The sequence below is a fragment of the Petromyzon marinus genome (genome assembly GCF_048934315.1).
Source record: "Petromyzon marinus isolate PM22_M1 ecotype Great Lakes invasive population chromosome 78 unlocalized genomic scaffold, UKy_Petmar_22M1.pri1.0 chr78_unloc.1, whole genome shotgun sequence".
In the NCBI taxonomy this organism is placed as follows: domain Eukaryota; kingdom Metazoa; phylum Chordata; class Hyperoartia; order Petromyzontiformes; family Petromyzontidae; genus Petromyzon; species Petromyzon marinus.
The window spans coordinates 88033-103579 of record NW_027422625.1 but is presented as its reverse complement, the minus strand read 5'-3'; the positions used below and the strand labels follow the sequence as shown (position 1 = coordinate 103579).

The window sequence follows — 15547 nt, the reverse complement described above, 5'->3', positions numbered from 1 at the left end:
CTGATGTACCCCCCCTGGTGAGACATTGCTTAACCAACACTTACTTCACCTGGAATGGAACTTTCTACAAACAAACTGAGGGCACCCCAATGGGCTCCCCCCTATCTCCGGTTGTAGCCAACGTATTCATGGAAAAATTTGAAACTGACGCCATCCAGACTGCCACTCTACGCCCGACCTTATGGAAGAGGTACGTTGATGACACCTTTGTCATCTGGCCACATGGCCAGCCTGCTCTAGACCAATTCCGCGACCACATCAATTCCATACACCCAGCCATCAGATTTACCATGGAGGTCGAAAAAGATGGCAAACTACCCTTTTTGGATGTCTTAATTAAAAGAAGACATGATGGTTCAATGAGCCACTCTGTCTACAGGAAAGCTACCCATACAGATGCTTACTTGAAACCGGATTCCCACCACCATCCATCCCAGAAGAACTCCCTCATCAAGACTCTATACCATAGAGCCCAATGCATTTCCGACCAGGAACACATTACCAGTGAACTCAAGCACGTACACGAGGCTCTCAGGGCTAATGGCTACTCCGACTACACAATCCGCAAAGCCATCACTCCAGTCATGAAGAAGGATCCTCTTGTGGAGCCACTCAAAACCATCACCTTACCCTACATTGCAGGGGTCACTAAAAAGATCTCCAAAATCCTGAACAAACACAAGATCCAGGTCCGATTCAACACAGTACATAAAATCCGTGATTTAGTTCCATCTGTAAAAGATGCTGTTCCAGACATACAGTACCCGGGCGTTTACAAACTAAAGTGCCACACACCGAAAAGATAGACGTCAACAAAGTCGTAATTAATCGCAGTAACAGTTCCATTTCTGATGGTCTGAAATCCGTTTTAGCTAAAGGTCTAAACTTTGCTGTCACACCGAGACACTTACCGGTTAATTATATCATTGCCCATGTCGACGTTGCACTCAAGGGCTTGAGTCACATCTCTGCAGACGTAGCAAGATCTGAAATCGCTGCAACCCTCAAAAACGCTAAGTTGCCACCCAGCAACATCAGCAAAGACGAACGTTTTGAATTATCTCAATTAAAAAATAGGGATGATATTGTCGTCCTCTCAGCCGACAAAGGCAATGCCACTGTCATCATGGACAAAACAGAATATAACAACAAAATTCAAGAACTACTCAACGATGGCAGCTACACAAAAATAAAAAGAGATCCCACCAACAGCCTGGTCACCAAAACGAACAAAATAATCTCTGATTCAACAGCATTAATTGATGAGATCAAACAGTTCTCGTTGAAGCCCTCTGCTGCCAGACCACCAAGATTATATGGCCTTCCAAAGATACACAAAGAAGATACACCCCTTCGTCCCATCGTCTCTACTATCAGCTCCCCCACCTACAAACTGGCTCGTTTTCTTGCTGATATACTGCGACCTTTCACTGGAAAAACCACCTCTGCGGTACTAAATTCTACTCACCTGGTATCGACAATCAAAGGCATTTCCCTGTCCCCAAACGACCTGCTTGTCAGTTTTGATGTGGTGTCCTTGTTCACCAAAGTCCCGGTACCTGACACCATCGCTATCATTGAAGACCTGGTTCATCAAGGACTGCATACTGATGTACCCCCCCTGGTGAGACATTGCTTAACCAACACTTACTTCACCTGGAATGGAACTTTCTACAAACAAACTGAGGGCACCCCAATGGGCTCCCCCCTATCTCCGGTTGTAGCCAACGTATTCATGGAAAAATTTGAAACTGACGCCATCCAGACTGCCACTCTACGCCCGACCTTATGGAAGAGGTACGTTGATGACACCTTTGTCATCTGGCCACATGGCCAGCCTGCTCTAGACCAATTCTGCGACCACATCAATTCCATACACCCAGCCATCAGATTTACCATGGAGGTCGAAAAAGATGGCAAACTACCCTTTTTGGATGTCTTAATTAAAAGAAGACATGATGGTTCAATGAGCCACTCTGTCTACAGGAAAGCTACCCATACAGATGCTTACTTGAAACCGGATTCCCACCACCATCCATCCCAGAAGAACTCCCTCATCAAGACTCTATACCATAGAGCCCAATGCATTTCCGACCAGGAACACATTACCAGTGAACTCAAGCACGTACACCAGGCTCTCAGGGCTAATGGCTACTCCGACTACACAATCCGCAAAGCCATCACTCCAGTCATGAAGAAGGATCCTCTTGTGGAGCCACTCAAAACCATCACCTTACCCTACATTGCAGGGGTCACTAAAAAGATCTCCAAAATCCTGAACAAACACAAGATCCAGGTCCGATTCAACACAGTGCATAAAATCCGTGATTTAGTTCCATCTGTAAAAGATGCTGTTCCAGACATACAGTACCCGGGCGTTTACAAACTATTTTATTATCATTCTACGTGACTTTACCGAAAGAACCAAAGAAGGTGGTGGTGGTTGTTGTTGTGGTGGTTGTTGTGGTGGTGGTTGTTGTGGTGGTGGTTGTTGTGGTGGTTTTTGTTGTGGTGGTTTTTGTTGTGGTGGTGGTTGTTGTGGTGGTTGTTGTGGTGGTGGTTGTTGTGGTGGTTGTTGTGGTGGTTGTTGTGGTGGTTGTGGTGGTTGTTGTGGTGGTGGTTGTTGTGGTGGTGGTTGTTGTGGTTGTTGTGGTGGTGGTTGTGGTGGTTGTTGTGGTGGTGGTTGTGGTGGTTGTTGTGGTGGTTGTTGTGGTGGTTGTTGTGGTGGTGGTTGTTGTGGTGGTGGTTGTTGTGGTGGTGGTTGTTGTTGTGGTGGTTGTTGTGGTGGTGGTTGTTGTGGTGGTGGTTGTTGTGGTGGTGGTTTTTGTTGTGGTGGTGGTTGTTGTGGTGGTGGTGGTTGTTGTGGTGGTTGTTGTGGTGGTTGTTGTTGTGGTGGTTGTTGTGGTGGTTGTTGTGGTGGTGGTTGTTGCGGTGGTGGTTGTTGTGGTGGTTGTTGTGGTGGTGGTTGTGGTGGTGGTGGTTGTTGTGGTGGTTGTTGTGGTGGTGTTGGTTGTTGTGGCGGTTGTTGTGGTGGTGGTTGTTGTGGTGGTTGTGGTGGTGGTTGTTGTGGTGGTGGTTGTTGTGGTGGTTGTTGTGGTGGTGGTTGTTGTGGTGGTCGTTGTGGTGGTGGTGGTTGTTGTGGTGGTGGTTGTTGTGGTGGTTGTGGTGGTTGTTGTGGTGGTGGTTGTTGTGGTGGTGGTTGTTGTGGTGGTTGTTGTGGTGGTGGTTGTTGTGGTGGTTGTGGTGGTTGTTGTGATGGTGGTTGTTGTGGTGGTTTTGGTTGTTGTGGTGGTGGTTGTGGTGGTGGTTGTTGTGGTGGTAGTTGTTGTGGTGGTGGTTGTTGTGGTGGTGTTGTGGTGGTTGTTGTGGTGGTTGTTGTGGTGGTTGTTGTGGTGGTCGTTGTGGTGGTGGTTGTTGTGGTGGTGGTTGTTGTGGTTGTTGTGGTGGTTGTTGTGGTGGTGGTTGTTGTGGTGGCGGTTGTTGTGGTGGTTGTTGTGGTGGTGGTTGTTGTGGTGGGGTTGTTGTGGTGCTGGTTGTTGTGGTGGTGGTTGTTGTGGTGGTTGTTGTGGTGGTGGTTGTTGTGGTGGTAGTTGTTGTGGTCGTGGTTGTTGTGGTGGTGGTTGTTGTGGTGGTGGTTGTTGTGGTGGTTGTTGTGGTGGTGGTTGTTGTCGTGGTTGTTGTGGTGGTTGTGGTGGTTGTTGTGGTGGTGGTTGTTGTGGTGGTGGTTGTTGTGGTGGTGGTTGTTGTGGTGGTGTTGTGGTGGTGGTTGTTGTGGTTGTTGTGGTGGTGGTTGTTGTGGTGGTTGTTGTGGTGGTGGTTGTTGTGGTGGTGGTTGTTGTCGTGGTGGTTGTTGTCGTGGTTGTTGTGGTGGTGGTGGTTTTGGTGGTTGTTGTGGTGGTGGTTGTTGTGGTGGTTGTTGTGGTGGTGGTTGTTGTGGTGGTTGTTGTGGTGGTGGTTGTTGTTGTGGTGGTTGTTGTGGTGGTGGTTGTTGTGGTGGTGGTTGTTGTGGTGGTGGTTGTTGTGGTGGTAGTGGTTGTTGTGGTGGTGGTTTTTGTTGTGGTGGTGGTTGTTGTGGTGGTTGTTGTGGTGATTGTTGTGGTGGTTGTTGTGGTGGTTGTTGTGGTGGTTGTTGTGGTGGTTGTTGTGGTGGTTGTGGTGGTTGTTGTGGTGGTTGTTGTGGTGGTGGTTGTTGTGGTGGTTGTTGTGGTGGTTGTTGTGGTGGTTGTTGTGGTGGTTGTTGTGGTGGTTGTTGTGGTGGTGATTGTTGTGGTGGTGGTTGTGGTGGTGGTTTTTGTTGTGGTGGTGGTTGTTGTGGTGGTTGTTGTGGTGGTGGTTGTTGTGGTGGTTGTTGTGGTGGTGGTTGTTGTTGTGGTGGTTGTTGTGGTGGTTGTTGTGGTTGTTGTGGTGGTTGTTGTGGTGGTGGTTGTTGTGGTGGTGGTTGTTGTGGTGGTTGTTGTGGTGGTGGTTGTTGTGGTGGTGGTTGTTGTGGTGGTGGTTGTTGTGGTGGTTGTTGTAGTGGTGGTTGTTGTGGTGGTGGTTGTGGTGGTGGTTGTGGTGATGGTTGTTGTGGTGGTTGTTGTGGTGGTGGTTGTTGTGGTGGTTGTTGTGGTGGTGGTTGTGGTGGTGGTTGTTGTGGTGGTGGTTGTGGTGGTGGTGGTTGTGGTGGTGGTTGTTGTTTACCGAGGTAGAGCCTCGCTCTCTATCTCGTAGGGATGTCAATTGAGTAGCAGCGAGCATGGAAGCGATGTCCAGGTTGGAACTTTAGAGCGCGGGGCCTAGCCACGCGGGGCGTTGTCTCCTGCCCTCGCCTGATCGCGTTTGCTTCAATTCTCTCGCTTAAGTTTAATTTGTCTTCACACGGCTCGCCACTTTGTCACTTTGTTTTACTTTTAAATATTCACACAGTTTTTATTTCATTCTTTTTTTACCAGGCCAAGCCCGTTTGAGCTGCTGTGCCGCTTTTGTTTTCAGAAGTGACCTGCCCACAACACAAGGTGAGGCAACAGCGTGGCGGTGTTCACTCTGGGCGCGTGGTGGTGTTCACTCTAGACGCGTGGTGGTGTTCACTCTAGACGCGTGGCGGTGTTCACTGTAGACGCGTGGCGGTGTTCACTCCTGACGTGTGGTGGTGTTCTCTCTAGACGCGTGGTGGTGTTCACTCTAGACGCGTGGCGGTGTTCACTCTAGACGTGTGTGGTGTTCACTCTTGACACGTGGCGGTGTTCACTCTAGACGCGTGTGGTGTCCGCTCTAGACGCATGGCGGTGTTCAATCTGGACGCGTGACGGTGTTTACTCTGGACGCGTGGCGGTGTTAACTCTGGGCGCGTGGCGGTGTTCACTCTACTTGGTGGAGTGAGGAAGGATGAATTCTGAGCAGGTGAAGGTGGCCAGGCGTGGGTCTGGACACACCACCACCTGTAAACCATGCCAGTGTGTGACAGTGGTGGAGCCAGTGGGGGTGGGGTGGCACGTGCCCACCCAACGATCCGATGTAAATCCCTCATTTCGATCGGATCATTGGGGTTTATTAGTAACTCGCTTCACTACCCGGCTTCTTCTGGGACTTGGATTCTTGTCTTTTTATAAATTTCATATTCCCTTATCTTTCACTGAAAATCCCTGAAAAAAAATTCATGCTTGCAAGAAAGAAAAATGCCAAAACAAATCAAGTTACCTAAATCGGATGTTTTCACTCAAGGAAATTCAACCTTAACCCAATTCTACATAAGGTCGATTTTGGGAACTCGGGAAGGGAATGACGTGGCGAGCTGAAAATAGTCGCGTTCACTTAGAAATTCCAAACAGCATAAGCTGTGAAAATTTCATGATGCCAGAGCTCAGCGTTGGAGAGGTTTTGCTGCTTCACACAAACAAACAGATGTAATGTTCTGCTTCATATTTAAGATAGCAGTTCTACCCGTTCTTCACACGGATATGTATTGAAACTCCGAGAAGCCATTTGCTTCATCGGCCAGGAGCAAAGCGCCACCTAAAATCTCCCGGCACGCTGTTAACAGCTCTAGAAGTACGGCGCGCGAAGAGCCATATGGTAGGGGTAAGCATTGCAGGGCGCTTAACTCAGGTGTGTTGTGGGTTGACGTCACAAACTTCAAGGTCATACAAAATACAAAAGTACATTTTTATACTTTTTACATTGTGTACAGTATGGAACCTACCCACATGCCAAATATCAAGTGTGTAGCATGTTGGGAAGTTTGCTAAACATTTCGAACAGACATGCGTATCCACACATTTCCCTTTTATATATATAGATAAATCAGCATTATGCGACCCCCACTGCCACCGTGTTGCATATTATTACGTGCCAGGGACTCTATGACAGGATAACAGTCCGAGTCCATAACTGGCAATAACTAACGGCAAAGAAGTTACAAGCAACTCACAGAATTGTGCGCAGTTGCGCATACAGTACACTACTTCCCTGATGGCAAACACCTTCAGCGAGCGCTATGATGATCACACGCGTCAAATAAAAAGCAAGGGACAAGTCCTTAGTAACAACTCCTTACTAACAACTCCTTACTAACAACTCCTTACTAAGAACTCATTACTTACTAACAGCGCATTACTTACTAACAACTCGCTACTTACTAACAACTCCTTACTAACAACTCACTACTTAGTAACAACTCCTTACTAACAACTCCCTACTTACTAACAACGACTTACTTACTAACAACTCCTTACTGACAACTCCCTACTAACAACTCCTTACTTACTAACAACTTCTTACTTACTAACAACTCCTTAAATTTTTCATTGCAGAAGGGGTTGCCCCCCCTACCTGAAAATCCTGGCTCCACCTCTGAGTGTGTGACAGTGCCAAGTTTGTATTTGCATTAAAGTCTATTAACTCTATTGAGCACGGAGGTTATATCAAAACGGTAGTTTATTTTTGTTTTCTTCTGGAACTCTTTGTAAGAATGGAGTCAGGAAGTTATCACAGCACACGTGCAGCTGAAGTCATAACTGTTCATCCCAGTATTCAAGGACATCCGTGCCTGGCTTCACACCTCTAAGTTGCAATTGAACATTATTTTATGCATTTCTGCATAACACATAGTATTATTTTCCACACCCTTTGCTATGTCAGCTGAATTTAGCTTTCATTAATATTCCTTTTGTAGCCAGACAGCCGAAATTGTGTGCTCGGAGTTTTGGGTTAACATTTATTGTGAAGATACGAGGGCTTCCAGGCACGATTGTGACATTTGCCCACTCATTGTGTGCCATAACAGCCTGTGTGATGAATTTGGGACACTTTTTCACTATATCATGAATATATGAATAAGTATAGACGTGTAAGTCACGTGTGACTGTGTTTATGCATTCCTCTGTGCATCGATACTGACGTGTAGATGGTGTGGATATTATTTTTCTGTCTGCAGCTGACGCTTCCTCTGCAGAATTTGTCTGATGGAGCAAAGGCACTCGGCGCAGCTCGGTGCATACAGCACGGATCGTCCTGCACATTTGACACGGCACCAGAGAACTCACACTGGAGTGAAACCCTTCAAGTGCAGTGTGTGTGGGAAGGCGTTTGCACGTTCATCTGCTCTTGTAACACACCAGAGAATACACACGGGAGAGAAACCCTTCAAGTGCAGTGTGTGTGGGAAGGCGTTTGCACAATCATCTCCTCTTGTAACACACCAGAGAACACACACAGGAGAGAAACCCTTCAAGTGCAGTGTGTGTGGGAAGGCGTTTGCACGTTCATCTGCTCTTATAACACACCAGAGAATACACACGGGAGAGAAACCCTTCAAGTGCAGTGTGTGTGGGAAGGCGTTTACAGATTCATCTGCTCTTGTAGCACACAAGAGAACACACACGGGAGAGAAACCCTGCAGGTGCAATGTGTGTGGGAAGGCGTTTTCACTTTCATCTGCTCTTAAAAAACACCAGAGAACTCACACAGAAAAGAAACCCTTCAAGTGCAGTGTGTGTGGGAAGGCGTTTGCACGTTCATCTGCTCTTCAAAAACACCAGAGAACACACACGGGAGAGAAACCCTTCAAGTGCAGTGTGTGTGGGAAGGCGTTTGCACAGTCATCACATCTTCAAAGACACCAGAGAACTCAAAAGCATCAGAAGATCCACAAGGAGTGGAGTCTGAAATCAGCTTGTGGAAGTCAAAGTGTCGCAATGAGCCCATCCCTCATGAAACAAGAACCGGAAGAAAATCGCAGCTTGGACACTTTTAAAGGGATCGAAGTGAAACATGAAGAGGTGAAGGTGAAATGTGAAGAAGTGATGGTGAAGAGCAAAGAAGTGAAGGTAAAATGTGAAGATGAAAATTCTACTCCAAAATCGGACCTTCACATCGAGGGAGGCAACGTTAAGCAGGAGGAGAATTCTGACTGTGAGGCAGAGCGAGGCAACTCTCAGCAGTTTGTGGAAGTGGAGGTGTGGGTGGACTTCCTCCGAGACAATACAAAGTCAAATGGAGACCCGGTAGATGTGTAAGCTTGAGATGATGTCGCTGCAATAGATGCACCTTTGTCACAGGTCTTTAATGACAAGAATGAAGTTGAACACTCAATTCCTAGGTTCAACCTGCAGGGTAAGAGCGGCCAGTCTTTGCGGACCTGTGGGTTGGGTAGATCTCTAACCAGGAGCAAGAGCCAATAAGCTCCCAAGCGTTGACTATGTTATCAATTGCAATTATATGGTGCTTGCTTAATCACCTCGGCAATAAGGAGTTTTGCATCGTATCTCGTCTCAAACACTCGAAGAGCATCCCCAAGTAGCAGCTGCCCCTGTGTGGCACAAGGTGGTGGCCCTGCACCGACCTGCATGTGGACAAGAGCCTGTCAGTCGAGGGTGATGGTTGATGTGGCATCTCAGGTGTGGAGTTTGTAGGTAATGTTTATAATTTGATCAATTTTGACCCAAACGCCAGCATGCAATGGCCTACTCGTTTTAAATGGCGTACAGTGAGGGAAAAAAGTATTTGATCCCGTGCTGATTTTGTACGTTTGCCCACTGACAAAGAAATGATCAGTCTATAATTTTAATGGTAGGTTTATTTTAACAGTGAGAGACAGAATAACAACAACAAAATCCAGAAAAACGCATGTCAAAAATGTTATAAATTAATTTGCATTTTGATGAGGGAAATAAGTATTTGATCCCTCTGCAAAACATGACTTAGTACTTGGTGGCAAAACCCTTGTTGGCAATCACAGAGGTCAGACGTTTCTTGTAGTTGGCCACCAGGTTTGCACACATCTCAGGAGGGATTTTGTCCCACTCCTCTTTGCAGATCTTCTCCAAGTCGTTAAGGTTTCGAGGCTGACGTTTGGCAACTCGAACCTTCAGCTCCCTCCACAGATTTTCTATGGGATTGGGTTCTGGAGACTGGCTAGGCCACTCCAGGACCTTAATGTGCTTCTTCTTGAGCCACTCCTTTGTTGCCTTGGCCGTGTGTTTTGGGTCATTGTCATGCTGGAATACCCATCCACGACCCATTTTCAATGCCCTGGCTGAGGGAAGGAGGTTCTCACCCAAGATTTGACGGTACATGGCCCCCTCCATCGTCCCTTTGATGCGGTGAAGTTGTCCTGTCCCCTTAGCAGAAAAAACACCTCCAAAGCATAATGTTTCCACCTCTATGTTTGACGGTGGGGATGGTGTTCTTGGGGTCATAGGCAGCATTCCTCCTCCACCAAACACGGCGAGTTGAGTTGATGCCAAAGAGCTCCATTTTGGTCTCATCTGACCACAACACTTTCACCCAGTTGTCCTCTGAATCATTCAGATGTTCATTGGCAAACTTCAGACGGGCATGTATATGTGCTTTCTTGAGCAGGGGGACCTTGCGGGCGCTGCAGGATTTCAGTCCTTCATGGCGTAGTGTGTTACCAATTGTTTTCTTGGTGACTATGGTCCCAGCTGCCTTGAGATCATTGACAAGATCCTCCCGTCTAGTTCTGGGCTGATTCCTCACCGTTCTCATGATCATTGCAAGTCCACGAGGTGAGATCTTGCATGGAGCCCCAGGCCGAGGGAGATTGACAGTTATTTTGTGTTTCTTCCATTTGTGAATAATCGCACCAACTGTTGTCACCTTCTCACCAAGCTGCTTGGCAATGGTCTTGTAGCTCATCAGCCTTGTGTAGGTCTACAATCTTGTCCCTGACATCCTTGGAGAACTCTTTGGTCTTGGCCATGGTGGAGAGTTTGGAATCTGATTGATTGCTTCTGTGGACAGGTGTCTTTTATACAGGTAACAAGCTGATATTTGGAGCACTCCCTTTAAGAGTGTGCTCCTAATCTCAGCTCGTTACCTGTATAAAAGACACCTGATTGAGAGGGGGTCAACTACTTATTTCCCTCATTAAAATGCAAATCTATTTTTACCATTTTTGACATGTGTTTTTCTGGATTTTCTTGTTATTCTGTCTCTCACTGTTCAAATAAACCTACCATTAAAATTATAGACTGATCATTTTTTTGTCAGTGGGCAAACGTTCAAAATCAGCAGGGGATCAAATACTTTTTTCTCTCACTGTAATAGTATGTTGTACATACACTGTTAAGCAGACGGTGCGTATGTTTTTAAAATAGCTTCTAGTTAATGCGATGTAACCTGATGCAGTATATTTCAGTGCAGTAATAAAATTTAGTTAAAATAACTCAATAATTTAGAATGAATACTTGTCTGATTGTGTGCGTATATGTAACATTTTGCCTAAAAGGGTAAAAAATGGAATAAGTAATGTTAGGACAAAGTGTTTTTTGGAAGTAACCTGTACAGATAACTCAGGTGAGACTCATTGTTCTTGTGATACAGGTCAAAGGGTATTTTTGCGTTTTCAGGAAGCATCTCCCTCTGGAGCAACTCATTATCTTTGAAATAGGGAGCACACTCGGATCATTCATCAGTTACAAGGCATACCACTCAAAAGTTACACGAAAAGAAGATACATTCTCTACAACACGAATTATAATTGTTTTACGTGTTGATGTAGATTTTGTCAAATTAGGTCTAGAAATGCTCCTTGCTGATTAACGTCTGAATGTTCGAAACTATCGGTTGAAGCAAGCCCGGCTGCTCTTGAGATGCTGTACACCAATAAGGGTCCACAGGTGGCTTGCACTGAATCAGATTTGTATTCGGTTACAAGGCAGAGCACATCCAGTAGATACATTCTCCACAACACCACTCAGAATGAGATAATTGTATTTCTTCATTAAAAGTGTATTCATTGAAAACGACATTTCGTGTAAATTTTCTCTCGTCGTTAAGTAGATGGCCTTGCCGGGGGTTCGGTTCGATGCGGACTTTCACCTGGTTGGGATCGCGGGATCGAGATGAGGCGACACAGAGCTGGCCGTGCGAGAAGACCGCCGTCTGCAGATCGATTCCAACGCGATCGAACGTCTGTCACTGCGCCTCCGTCGTTTATGCAGGGGGTACGTACGTTTGCAGCGCCCCCTGCATGAAAACGACGGAACGTGCAGCGTTAGTCACGAAGTTGTGCATAAGCGCCATAAGGCGTTGTAAGCTGACCTGCCACCACGTTCACGGGTCAACAGGGGGCAGCCGAGAGAGAGCGAGGTGCGTAGGGGTCGACCAAAGGTTAAACCCTCAGCCCCCCCCCGTGACTGGAGATTAACACCACTGACCCCCCACGCGTCCCTAAGGCCCCTTAAGATAAGACCTTCCAGAAGGTTCTGAGAGGTGGGGGTCAGGAGGGGATGGGTGACCCCGACCTGGGGATAAAAGCCCGGCCCTCTGGACGGGCCGGGCAGTGTTCACCAACTCAAGCCTGAAGACATCCGAAGACCTGAAGACTGGACCAGCAACCGGGGACCCTCAACCGAGGCTCTTGTTAGAGCCGGGTTGTAGCGGACCAGAGGTGAGCTCCCGTACCCTGGCTGGGACGGGTCGTCCAGTCTTCCCTTAACGCCGGGCTAAGGGACATGTGGGTAGCAGAGCCCGGAGTGTGCAGGCTGCGATAGAAGGGGAGGCTGTCACTCCCGGAGGCTATCGAGTGGAAGGGGCCGTACCCCTTCGTGTTACAGTAGTGTGTAGAGCCGAGTTCGAAAGAGTTATAATAAACGCGTTGCCTCAACCAGACGTCTCCGTGTGATTATTCAAGGACATCGATATCCCAGATTGCTTACACGTACACACCACACACAATGAAATAAATAGAAACTAGAACAACTTCCGGGGATGGGCAAAGATTTAGGAATCTCTTTCAATGGAGCGAGTTAAGTTTGTTCGATTCAACATTTCTCTGTCCGTCTGTGTCTCTGTTCCCCTCTGTGCCTCTCTCTCGCTGACTGTGTCTCTGTCGTCTCTGTTTCTTTCTTTCTGTGTTCCTCTTGTCTGTGTCTGTCCACCTCTCTCTTGTCAGTCTCTGTGTGTGTCTCTATCAGCGTCTTTCCAACCGTGTTCAACTACTGTCAGTAGCAACATGCGCCCACAACTACACGCGACTCAAACTTGCTCCGAGTCACTGTGTGTACGTTGAACTTATTTCCCACCATACGTAGCCAACCATGGTAATCTGTGGGTCTCTGTGAGTCTCTGTGTGTATCTGGAACTTCTTTCGCACCGTACGTAGCCGAACCTGCACAGGAGGAGCGGCTGGTATCTGTGGAGCTGTGGGCTGGGTATGTGGTGCCACAACAGCGAAGCCGCTCCGTCGAAACCGGGGCCGTCGCTGTGCTGCTGCGACTGAGAAGCCACCCGGCTCCCATCACAGCACTTCCCCCACCTAAACACACACACACTCAAGTAGGGCCTCATGGGGAGGTGGGGGGGGGGCACCTGCCCTGAGTTTTTACCCGAGAGGCCCCCTCGTGGGGGTGCTCCACGGTTTCTCAGGGTCAGGGAACTGGCAGGCACCCTCCCCCCCCCCCAGGCCAAATGGCACTGCGGCGCCGTGGCTTAACTTAGAATTAAATGACCACGGCGAACTCACTGAGAACCGCAGTGAGGAGATGCTCAAGACACACATGGACCAGCAGACAGGTGGGGAGCGGGGCAGCGCGGGTTAAGCGTCTCTACCCATGGTGCACCGCGGGTTAGCGTCTCTACCCATGATGCACCGCGGATTAACGGCCCTACCCATGATGCACTGCGGATTAACGGCCCTACCCATGATGCACTGCGGATTAACGGCCTGACCCGTGATGCACCGCGGATGGGCGGTGCGAGGGCTTTGAAAGGAGCATAAAAAGGGACGCTTTGGGGAAGCACGGGGCCATTTTTTTTATTTGACTGGAGATCAACAGGAGGGAGGGATCGAGGAGCCGTCACCTGACTGTTACTCGCACGTCCGTGAGACGGGGCAGAGAACAGCCAGATTCTGTTTACAGCATCATCTATCTGCGACCTCCATCGTTGCGAGGTCGGACCGTAAGTAGGAGGGAGAGAGGTAAGACAAAGGGACGAAATTCGGAGAGAAAATAGAGGGCAGACAGGTCGATTAAGTATTAGGCAGTAGCGAGATAGGTTAGACCTGTCCTGCTGGTCCGTACTGACACGCACAGTCTAGTTCGTTTATTCGTGGGGAATAAACCGTCCGTAGGGTATAAACCGTGTCGTGTTGTCTCTGAGTACGGAGGGCGGTGCGTGGTGTGGCGAGTCTGCCCGCGGTGATTCTTTTGTTTGCGCGTGAGTGAGTAATTTTACCCACGTGTTTACGTTCGCACGGGTGGGTCCACTCGGGGCTCGACGCGCATGCCGGGGCAGCAGTAACGTGCTATCACCTTGAGAATTAAAGTTCGGGTCCTTCGATCATTAAATGCACTAGTGCGTGGTGTGGTGAGCCTCTGCATCGTGTGGTGCTGGCTGTACTTCGCCCGCGCCAGTACGGGGGGTGCAGGAGCAGCGGCACTCACGGTACGCGCCGTGCGCGTAGAGATAAATTGGTGACGCAGCGCAGCCTAATTAGTTGCTTCCGACCGGCTGCGACGGTAAATGAAACAAGATTACACAATTCAAGCACACGATGCTGCTGGCGGTGGTTACCGTGTGAGTAGAGCTGCGCCGTGAGGTACACGGGTACCCAGGGGCATAATCATACCCCGGGTGTTGCAGTTGTGGTAGTGGTATGAATTTAACGGGGGAGTCGGGGCCAATGGCCCCGACAATTCGGTGATGGCGGGGGACCGTAGCCCCCACAGGTACATCTGTCAACAGGAGCGAGAGACAATGAAGCTCCCAATCATTCACTACGTTACCAACATCATATTTGCACTCATAACTCGCTTGCCTAATTGCCTCGGCAACTCAGTGTTTCGTATCGAATCTCATCTCAAACAATCGAAGGACGCCCCCTAAGTGGCATCTGCCCCTGTGTGGCACAAGGTGGCCCTGCACCGGCGTGCACGTGGACATGAGTCTGTTCGGTAGGGGGCGATTATTGACGCGCCATCTCCCTTGTGTAGTTTCTGGATAATGTTTGGAATTGCCACAATTTTGACGGTGACACCAACATGCAATGACCTGTGCTTTGTGAATGACACAACGCTATGTTTTACAGCTGTCATGAAGCAGACTGTGCATATTGTGGTGAATGTTACTGGGGTAGCCAGGTATGCCTGTAGGATTTGACCCTTGAACCTCTGCAGTAAATAGAGAATGTGCTACCATATTCTTGGTTCTTTCGGTAAAGTTACGTAAATAGAAAACAAGAATAAAAAATATAATTTATGTTGATTATTTAAATTGTTATTATATTACAATGTTTTCTTTAATGTAACCTTTTTTTAATTTACGTGACTTTAGCGAAAGAACCAATAATATTAATTCCTGCAGTCACGAAAGTTTTAATTCAAAATAGAATGCGCCTCCACTCGGCCCGCCTCAATCTGCGTGGAGGCTTGGCCCCCACACACACACAGTGTGTACACGTACTCACACAGTGTACACACAGTGTACAAATACAGTGTGTACACACACAGTGTACAAATACAGTGTGTACACAACAACAACCGCCATTCTCCACTAAGTGGCGGTGACGTCACCACGACGCTTGTGCCAGGCTATGTGCACCCTGAGGCCACGTGAAGTGTCGAACGCCCGCTGGCAGGAGGTCACGGGGCAGACCCAGGTGCCACGGGTCGACTGACTGAGATGACTGGCTGATGCACCACCTATGCCCCCTACTGTGCCAACCTGCTGTGCTTTAGCCACCCGGCGCTCCGCTCGCTGTTGTGAGCGTCGCTCCTCCGCCCTCCGTTGTTGTTGGAGGGCGACTGCCTCCAACTGCCCAGTAGCATCCTTCACGAGCCTCCTCCACAGAGGCCGATCTTGACACCGCTGGTACCAGTCATCGGCAAGTCCACTCAGCTCCACGTCCTCCTGTACCACATCACTCCATCTCTTCTCTAGCCCGTGCCGCGCCCGCTTAGCCCCCTCAATCCGGCCAAACAAAAGCTGTTTCGGCATGCGGTGGCTGGGCATGCGGGCTACATGACCCAGCCATCGCAGCCTTGCCTGCCGGAGGAGCTCACCGATGGGACCCTGCCCAGATCTTTCAAGGATTTGTGAGCTCCTC

The 15547-nt window shown here is 48.5% G+C and overlaps 1 protein-coding gene across 9 annotated transcripts in view; it reads left to right on the top strand.

Moving 5' to 3' along the window:
• LOC116958482 (uncharacterized) overlaps positions 1-12106 on the top strand; it is a 40782-nt gene extending 28676 nt beyond the window's left edge. For 2 of the 9 annotated variants that reach the window (XM_076058711.1, XM_076058710.1), the window contains exons 2-4: positions 4932-4994; positions 5255-5379; positions 7412-11243. In XM_076058711.1, the coding sequence (XP_075914826.1) occupies positions 7440-8492 (1053 nt within the window). In that variant the 5' untranslated portion in view covers positions 4932-4994; positions 5255-5379; positions 7412-7439 and the 3' untranslated portion in view covers positions 8493-11243. Of the gene's footprint in view, positions 1-2231; positions 4753-4931; positions 4995-5254; positions 5380-7411 lie in introns of those variants that run through there. The other 7 variants (XM_076058713.1, XM_076058712.1, XM_076058708.1 and 4 more) reach the window with 5 other exon arrangements.
• The last annotated feature ends 3441 nt before the right edge of the window (positions 12107-15547 follow it).